Here is a 10,256-nt window from a genome sequence, read left to right as displayed (position 1 = left end):
GATGAAGAAGACACAGAAGGTGGTTCTGCCATCGGTGACCCCGTCTGGAACATGTTTGAGGAAGCAGAAGACGCTTCGTCCTCCATTCGTCCTCGTCTCCTCGCCTCAGCAGCCGCCACTTTTCACCTTTGAGGCTTTGAGTCCTGACTTTTGGCAGAACGACCGGCTTCCTGGATCCAACACGTCCAAGAGCTTTTCTGACTGAATCACCGGAGATGAGTCAGGAATCACTTGATCCTCTACTAGCCGCCAAGCTAGCGGCTCCCGCTAGCCGCCCGAGCTAGCGGCTCCCGCCGCCCGTGCTCCTTTTCTCCTCTCTCGGTCTCTTCCAGGCTCAATCTTTCATCAAGGCTCATAAAACGCCGACTATAACTTCAAAACACTGTAAAAACGTTGATATTTAAGAGGAAACAAGCCGATATAAACACAACAGATGGAGATCTGCACAACTCTTGACGTCACGCCCACGAAGAAGGATTCCCCCGACTTCCTCGGCTGGAGATTCAAAATTCAAATAACTTTGTTTTGCGACAACAGTGGTGGGGCAGAGTCGGAGGAACCTTACAAGTAGAACCACAACTATCGTTTTTTGCAAACTAGTGTTTTACATTTCACTGGGACTTCAAATGTCCCATATTATACAGTTTTGCAACAATTTCACTTCGAGAGGTTCAACAACATTGTATTCAAAGTCTATTTCCCCAAATCCAGGGTTAGTCCTGAATGTCCCTCCAGTGAGCTCTACTGAGACCAGGCTGTTTCTGACTCCTCCATGCCGACTCTGCATTCTCCAGGAGAAGATCAGTGTTGCCAGATTGGGTGGGTTTCCGTCTGATTGGGATTCTTGTGGAGCCGGTTTGTGTTACTCTTTTCTTTGTTTGTTTAGGGGCCGTCCACACAAGAACGCCGGTTCACATAAATGAGCTGTTTTTGGCTGATCATCCACACGAGCTGGCGTTTTAGAAGCACCAAAACCTTTTTTTAAAAAAAAAACATGGGTCCCAGACTGGGGAAATTCTAAAACCCCGGCTCGTGCCATTCACACTACAAAGTGTGGACAGCAAAGACGATCATCTGTGGAAAAAAGATGATGTAATCGCCTCCCTCTTACGCGATGTTACCGAATAACCATGACAATCAGAGACTACAAGCTCCGGTAGAGCTGCAGAAGCTACTGACGCTAGCAGCAGGAGGAGCAGGGCCATAGACCTATAGAACTAGAAGCTACTGACGCTAGCAGCAGGAGGAGCAGGGCCATAGACCTATAGAACTAGAAGCTACTGACGCTAGCATCAGGAGGAGCAGGGCCATAGACCTATAGAACTAGAAGCTACTGACACTAGCAGCAGGAGGAGCAGGGCCATAGACCTATAGAACTAGAAGCTACTGACGCTAGCAGCAGGAGGAGCAGGGCCATAGACCTATAGAACTAGAAGCTACTGACGCTAGCATCAGGAGGAGCAGGGCCATAGACCTATAGAACTAGAAGCTACTGACGCTAGCATCAGGAGGAGCAGGGCCATAGACCTATAGAACTAGAAGCTACTGACACTAGCAGCAGGAGGAGCAGGGCCATAGACCTATAGAACTAGATGCTACTGACGCTAGCAGCAGGAGGAGCAGGGCCATAGACCTATAGAACTAGAAGCTACTGACGCTAGCAGCAGGAGGAGCAGGGCCATAGACCTATAGAACTAGAAGCTACTGACGCTAGCATCAGGGGGAGCAGGGCCATAGACCTATAGAACTAGAAGCTACTGATGCTAGCATCAGGAGGAGCAGGGCCATAGACCTATAGAACTAGAAGCTACTGACGCTAGCATCGGGAGGAGCAGGGCCATAGACCTATAGAACTAGAAGCAAGTGACGCTAGCATCAGGAGGAGCAGGGCCATAGACCTATAGAACTAGAAGCTACTGACGCTAGCATCAGAGGGAGCAGGGCCATAGACCTATAGAACTAGAAGCTACTGACGCTAGCATCAGGAGGAGCAGGGCCATAGACCTATAGAACTAGAAGCTACTGACGCTAGCATCAGGGGGAGCAGGGCCATAGACCTATAGAACTAGAAGCTACTGACGCTAGCAGCAGGAGGAGCAGGGCCATAGACCTATAGAACTAGAAGCAAGTGACGCTAGCATCAGGAGGAGCAGGGCCATAGATCTATAGAACTAGAAGCTACTGACGCTAGCATCAGGAGGAGGAGGGCCATAGACCTATAGAACTAGAAGCTACTGACGCTAGCATCAGAGGGAGCAGGGCCATAGACCTATAGAACTAGAAGCTACTGATGCTAGCAGCAGGAGGAGCAGGGCCATAGACCTATAGAACTAGAAGCAAGTGACGCTAGCATCAGGAGGAGCAGGGCCATAGATCTATAGAACTAGAAGCTACTGACGCTAGCATCAGGAGGAGGAGGGCCATAGACCTATAGAACTAGAAGCTACTGACGCTAGCATCAGAGGGAGCAGGGCCATAGACCTATATAACTAGAAGCTACTGACGCTAGCATCAGAGGGAGCAGGGCCATAGACCTATATAACTAGAAGCTACTGACGCTAGCATCAGGAGGAGCAGGGCCATAGACCTATAGAACTAGAAGCTACTGACGCTAGCATCAGGGGGAGCAGGGCCATAGACCTATAGAACTAGAAGCTACTGACGCTAGCAGCAGGAGGAGCAGGGCCATAGACCTATAGAACTAGAAGCTACTGATGCTAGCATCAGGAGGAGCAGGGCCATAGACCTATAGAACTAGAAGCTACTGATGCTAGCAGCAGGAGGAGCAGGGCCATAGACCTATAGAACTAGAAGCTACTGACGCTAGCATCAGGGGGAGCAGGGCCATAGACCTATAGAACTAGAAGCTACTGACGCTAGCAGCAGGAGGAGCAGGGCCATAGACCTATAGAACTAGAAGCTACTGATGCTAGCATCAGGAGGAGCAGGGCCATAGACCTATAGAACTAGAAGCTACTGATGCTAGCAGCAGGAGGAGCAGGGCCATAGACCTATAGAACTAGAAGCAAGTGACGCTAGCATCAGGAGGAGCAGGGCCATAGATCTATAGAACTAGAAGCTACTAATGCTAGCATCAGGAGGAGCAGGGCCATAGACCTATAGAACTAGAAGCTACTGCGCTAGCATCAGAGGGATCAGGGCCATAGACCTATAGAACTAGAAGCTAATGACGCTAGCATCAGGAGGAGCAGGGCCATAGACCTATAGAACTAGAAGCTACTGACGCTAGCAGCAGGAGGAGCAGGGCCATAGACCTATAGAACTAGAAGCTACTGACGCAAGCATCAGGGGGAGCAGGGCCATAGACCTATAGAACTAGAAGCTACTGACGCTAGCATCAGGAGGAACAGGGCCATAGACCTATAGAACTAGAAGCTACTGATGCTAGCAGCAGGGGGAGCAGGGCCATAGACCTATAGAACTAGAAGCTACTGACGCTAGCATCAGGAGGAGCAGGGTCATAGACCTATAGAACTAGAAGCTATTGCGCTAGCATCAGAGGGATCAGGGCCATAGACCTATAGAACTAGAAGCTACTGATGCTAGCATCAGGAGGAGCAGGGCCATAGACCTATAGAACTAGAAGCTACTGCGCTAGCATCAGAGGGATCAGGGCCATAGACCTATAGAACTAGAAGCTACTGATGCTAGCATCAGGAGGAGCAGGGCCATAGACCTATAGAACTAGAAGCTACTGATGCTAGCAGCAGGAGGAACAGGGCCATAGACCTATAGAACTAGAAGCTACTGACGCTAGCATCAGAGGGAGCAGGGCCATAGACCTATAGAACTAGAAGCTACTGATGCTAGCAGCAGGAGGAACAGGGCCATAGACCTATAGAACTCAGAGTTGTAATACATTTCTATGTGTTCCATCTCTTCTGCATTTTTTGGTGTTTGGTGAGTCACAGCGCCCCTACAGGCCTGGCAGGTGTACTACATGGCCTGAAGCCCCCCGTGTTCATAGTGACATAGGCCTGGGCGATAGACCACAAATTTACCGATACTGAAATTTAGGAAAACGAATGAATGAATGAATGAATGAATGGTTTATTTCGGTTACAGTTTCAGTATAAGTGCAGTTGATGAATTTCTGTGCAGTTCATGGTAAAAGTTCACACACCTGTGATTTTTCACTGTTTCCACAATATACTTGTAACCGAAATGGGTGTCGGCTGAAGCCAAGGCTTATTTTAGCCTCTCCCTTAAAAACCTGTGCGGTTACCCCAGACACCAGTGATGCAAAAAATATAATCACATTTTTAAAAAGCAACTGGAGAAAGAAAGAAAAAAAAAATGATAATAAACATAGCAGTCGTAATACGGGAGAAAAAAATTAATATGGAACATAACAGAAGTAATACATGAGAAAAACCCAACCAAACAAAAAGAAGTAACAGAAATTATTCATTATTAATGATGTCTTTTTGTCCATGTCGGTAAATTTGGTGTTAAAATAAAAATAAAGGTTGGTTTTGAATGTGTGTAGTAGCCTGTCCCTTTAAGACGATATACTGCGTGAGAGACGTGACTCCACCCAGTCCCCCCCACCCCACCCAGTCTGTAGCAAAAATGGAGCGACGAGGCGATGGACGGTTCAGAAGTTGTATTTTACACACACAATATGTCACTTCTTTCAGGAGAATTAGGTTAGATAGCTCAGGGCTCAACATTAAAGCTTGCCCGAACGTCCGGGGCTAGTAAAAGCTTTGCTTGGGCAAGTGACTCATCTCCCCAGCTCGCCCGAATGGGCTCGTGTTTTTTTTGGCGATATTTTGAGGTTTTTTTTCGGCAAAAATCACTTTGCATCGCCAACGGATCACGCCACACCGCAGGGCGCGGCCACTTCTCGCCCCGAGAGCACGATCACGTGATTCTCGCGTGAATGCGACGATAGCATGTGGAAACGCTTGACGCCGATGTCACTCAAATTCTACACATAAAAACAACTTAAACTAAAACAGCGTACTTTTGATTATTTTGACTTTCTAATCCCGAAGTTTCATAACTTTTTATGGTTCGGAAAAAAGTTGACTGAGCAGGAAAAAGAGGAGGAGGAGGAGGAGGAGGAGGAGGAGGAGGAGGAGGAGGGACAGGATTTGATTTGTTATTGACCAATATAATAAAAATACATGACACACACCATGTTATTAAAAAAATGCATATGGGTAAAAAGTGACTAATACAATAAATAAGGTGTGGTAGTAGGGTGTGACGGCTCCAATCTTAATACCATCAAATTTATTTCAGACCAACACCGCAAAAAGCTGTGTTTATTAGACATATTTTTATTATATTATGCATATTATTGTATGTTTATTTGAGGCCGGTTGGGCTGTAATTCAACTCCGGGAGTTAGTTCAACTCTGGCTTTTTGCTGTGAAGAACAAACTTAAAATATATATTATGATTCCTTCAGGTTGAAGAGTATAAAGAGATACGCCTTCGCTGAGTTTCATTGCGATACTGTGGCAGGATCAAAGATACTTCGGAGCTTGAAGGTGAACCTTGTCTTTATTCGACAACCCGCCAAAAACACGACAACAGGACAGGCACAGAACTCCCAAGCCCGGGAACCTTGAACCACGCCCCCTTCCCACAGTCCTGCTGGGAACACCCGGAAGGCAAACCTGGGAAAGTCACTCCGTATCTCACTAGAGGCTTAATCGGGCGGCCTGAACGGCTGCGTTGTCCTGCAGGTGAAGCAGCAGGCGAACCGTGGCGAGGAGGAGGAGGAGGAGGAGGAGGAGAGAAACCCTCATCCACAGGCTGCGAGGCAGAACGCCCAGCACCAACGGAAACAACCGGGGTCTTGAAGGAGGGTGGAGTAGTGATCCTCCATTTATCGCTGTCGAGGTGAACTGCTCATTTGAGGCCATTTCGCCAACAGTGACGTTTGGATGGAATTTTATTTTGAGAACACATTTTGTGCTTATCGCATGTTCTTTATCACGCATACAATAGTTTTATGGTTTTAACATGAGTTTCTACTAAGGTTGGAGATTTGGGCTGGTTTTTATTGAGGTTTCCTGGGGTCTGTCCCTCCTTTCTCCTTATTTACCGGCCTTCCACTTGACCCCCTGGATGACATCACAGTGGTCAGGAAAGGTGTGAGGAGGCTTTCTAAAGGAGTTAGTGAAAGGCGATCATGTTTTGCCAGTGACTCTAAAAAGCACATTTGGGTTTTATGATGATTTAAAGTTGTTCACTGCAGATTAGGGCTGCAACTAACGACTATTTTAATAGTCGGCTAGTCACCGACTATTGAAACGATTAGTCGACTAATCCGATAATTATTAATTTTTTCTTAAATTTAGCATGAGGTTGCTTTAATTATGTTGCAAATGATAATAAACACAAGAAAGGTGGGTACTTCAATGAAAAATGCATCTTTTATTCAACTTTGCTGCTGATAGGCCATAAATCCAAAAATAAATAAACCTCTGTCCAAGGACAGGCAAATGTGTTTTATCTTCGGACTGCATGCGTTTAATTTAAAATACGTTCGTCAGGCATAACGTTAAAGCTCTCTTTTAAAGCGAAAATACGCTTATAAAATGTACAATGTGCATAAAAACTTGAATCTTCCCGAGGCGAGTCGGACTCCGTTTCGTTCAACTGCCCGACGTGCTTTCTCTTTAAATGTTCGTGCATCGCCGAGGTGCTGCCATGATACGCAAGGTCTGCGTTGCAAACCTTGCAAGTAATCTTTCTGTTCGCCGTATCCAAGCTAAAATGCTCCCAAACTTTTGAAGTTCTCGTGCGCGCAGCTGCTGTGTTGGACGCCGCCATTGTTTCTGTGTACGTCATACCGCGCGTCAGAGACGCTATTGCGCATGTGCGACTCGGCAGAGATTGTAGTGAAGTGAGATGCCTCACTCTGTTGGAAAAACCCGTCGAGCGACGAACGTCGACAATGGAATTCATTGTCGACAATTTCTATTATCGCTTTTTGTCGACAACGTCGCCGAATCGTTGCAGCCCTAATGCAGGTTATTGCTTTGGGAACTTGCATGATCTGTGTCTTTTATCTGCCATGGGGATTTTCCATAAACGCTTGGATGAGCGGGTACCTTTAAATGTTGTCGCCGCAAGGAATTGTGGGGCAGCATGAGCTCACCTCCTTAGCGTGGGGATGCGTCAGTGCGATTCTATGCTAAAGGAGGCTCAAAAGGAAGCAACGAGCCTCCAACGAAGAATTGAGTTTTTTTATTTGATCTTCCCACGACATTGCTGCGGGCCGTGGTCGCCATTTTACTGTTTTTCGGTGGCTGTCGTACTTTTTCAAAGGTGTTGCTGGAGATCACGTTTTGGAACTCTGGGGCTTAGTTGGTTCATTTCCATATAATTTCCTGCAGTCTTGATGAGCGTGCCAAACCTGGGGAGTTTTTGGGCGTGTCTAGTGAGTCATATTTGATTGAGCTAACGTTTTTAACAGTGCTTCTGAAAGGCGGCTGAGATAGTGACCTAATTGGATAGAATGGACCAATCACAACAACCTTGTCCAAGTCTGTGATTAGCTGGTTTTGTGGCACATTTGTTACCATGTGCCAGGTTGAGTGAGTGTGAAGGCAGAGGTGAAGGGAACAATGTGGATGTGGACCGACTGCCAGAAAGACGTAGTGAGCGTGGAGAGCAGGGGGTCAAACTGATATCAGTTGAGGGGCCACATCAACCTGATCTGACCTCTGGAGGTCCAACAAGTCAAACAGAACATATTAAACTGCAGATATGGACAAATGCAAAGTCTTTCCTTCTTTTGATTCTTTTGTAACTGCAAGAATTTGCCAGTCTATTCTGAAATTTACATATTAAAGTTAATCAGATATTATATTTGCAGAAAAACCACCAAAAAAACCCTCAGTCACCTTATCTTGATATCGTATTTGGGATTAAAACAAGTTGTCATCATCTGGAAATTGTTTTGAGTTCACGTGTCTAAAGTATCACTTCACATAAGTTGGACTCGTTGTTTTATTGTGAAAGGCGTTACGTCATGTGACCTCCACAGATGCATTAATGTCGGGGGTCAAATTCTGACCAAGGACGGTTTTCAATGTCATTTTTGCCAATCTAGTGTTTTCATATTTATACTTCACACCTCAAAAATCCCATGGCGGGCCGGATTAGATGGTCTGGTGGGCCGGTTCTGGCCCCCGGGCCACATGTTGGACACCCCTGGCGTAGAGAGTAGATCTGCAGCAGAGCAGATAAAAGCGAGCTGACTGGAGGGGAACAGCTGCACGGTGTTGCATCTGACCCCTGAGTGCTATATGCTGGGAGTGCATGGCTCTGCTGGGCTCACAAAGGTCACTGCTATTTTCATTTTAAGCAGCAGGTCCCCCTCAGGGGGCAGTTAGATTAGAGGCAGAGCTATGAAACCAGGGTAATAGACTGACCCGTCAATCCCAGACCGCTTGTCCACCTGTACATGGTGTCCTCCTCTCATACCATGGCTGTCCCCACATGGAGACACATAGTGGGACACCAAGTCCACAAACATTACCAGAATCATGAGAATCTGCCCGTAGAAATCAGTTTGTGGGCGGGACTGTTTGAAAAGCGGCCTCTTTCTGCAGAAGTAGGTCTGCATGTGGGAGCCGTCTGAGGCCTGTTCTGCCATAAACAGGCTTTTAACATCGCTCTCGTCATGTGTTATTGATTCCCACTCCAATTTCATACATCTCGCACTATCATAGGACCTTCATGTTGAAACACACACTCCCCACACACTCTTCAAGCATTGGAGTGAATTTCATTTTCGCAGACCTGCACATTCAGGAGTGTGCCATCAGGAATACAATCATCAAACCTCTTTGTGACCTTCTGCTGCAGATGGTCAGGAACCAGATCTGCATTGTTTGTACAAAGCAGCCGCTCAGTGCGGTGAGCGGCGGCCGTCAGCCCACTCCGGAGGGAATGTGGGGAGGAGGGACTGCAGGATGCCAGCAAAATGTGCACACGATGAAAAAAAAGTCCATGAAACGTGCGAGCAGGCGGCGACACACGGGCTGAGTTAGTTTGAGGACGAGGAGGAGTTCGGATTGTTTTGGTGGTGAACTCCAAGGAACGGCTTCATGTGTATTTCAGCACTTTTTGATTTTCTGCTTTCTTCTAAAGCATCTCCGCGGAATCAGATCCTGGATTTGGTGAAACCCAAACGACTGCTTTTACACAGTTTTATCCACGTGAAGGATAAGAGCAACAATAACGTCAACCATTTTGCTTCCACATCATACTGGGAACTTTATCTATCTGTCTGTCTGTCTGTCTGTCTGTCTGTCTGTCTGTCTGTCTGTCTGTCTGTCTGTCTGTCTGTCTGTCTGTCTGTCACCCCCCCCCCCCCCCCCCCCCGGAGATAACTCCAGGGGTAACTCCAGTGATAACTCCAGTGATAACTCCAGTGATAACTCCAGAGGCAACTCCAGAGATAACTCCAGAGGTAACTCCAGAGATAACTCCAGTGATAACTCCAGAGGTAACTCCAGTGATAACTCCAGAGGTAACTCCAGTGATAACTCCAGTGATAACTCCAGAGGTAACTCCAGTGATAACTCCAGAGGTAACTCCAGAGATAACTCCAGTGATAACTCCAGAGGTAACTCCAGAGGTAACTCCAGAGGTAACTCCAGTGATAACTCCAGAGGTAACTCCAGAGATAACTCCAGTGATAACTCCAGAGGTAACTCCAGAGGTAACTCCAGAGATAACTCCAGAGGTAACTCCAGTGATAACTCCAGTGATAACTCCAGAGGTAACTCCAGTGATAACTCCAGTGATAACTCCAGAGGTAACTCCAGAGATAACTCCAGTGATAACTCCAGAGGTAACTCCAGAGGTAACTCCAGAGGTAACTCCAGAGGTAACTCCAGTGATAACTCCAGAGATAACTCCAGAGGTAACTCCAGTGATAACTCCAGAGATAACTCCAGGGGTAACTCCAGAGATAACTCCAGGGGTAACTCCAGTGATAACTCCAGAGATAACTCCAGAGGTAACTCCAGTGATAACTCCAGAGATAACTCCAGGGGTAACTCCAGAGATAACTCCAGAGGTAACTCCAGTGATAACTCCAGTGATAACTCCAGAGGTAACTCCAGTGATAACTCCAGAGATAACTCCAGGGGTAACTCCAGAGATAACTCCAGAGGTAACTCCAGAGGTAACTCCAGAGGTAACTCCAGTGATAACTCCAGAGATAACTCCAGAGGTAACTCCAGTTATTATTATTATTA

General features: G+C 46.8%; 1 protein-coding gene across 2 annotated transcripts in view; it reads left to right on the top strand.

Moving 5' to 3' along the window:
* rnf144aa (ring finger protein 144aa) overlaps positions 1–10,256 on the top strand; it is a 58,908-nt gene that overhangs the window by 2,595 nt on the left and 46,057 nt on the right. The window contains exon 2 of one of the 2 annotated variants that reach the window (XM_080513130.1): positions 712–819. The exons of the other annotated variant lie outside the window; for it this stretch is intronic. Within the exon in view, the coding sequence (XP_080369256.1) occupies positions 773–819 (47 nt within the window). The 5' untranslated portion in view covers positions 712–772. The remainder of the gene's footprint in view (positions 1–711; positions 820–10,256) is intronic. 2 annotated transcript variants of the gene reach the window in all.

Source organism: Blennius ocellaris (genome assembly GCF_963422515.1).
Source record: "Blennius ocellaris genome assembly, chromosome: 17".
Taxonomy (NCBI): domain Eukaryota; kingdom Metazoa; phylum Chordata; class Actinopteri; order Blenniiformes; family Blenniidae; genus Blennius; species Blennius ocellaris.
The sequence above is the reverse complement of the archived record's forward strand: the minus strand, read 5'-3'. Positions and strand labels throughout refer to the sequence as shown.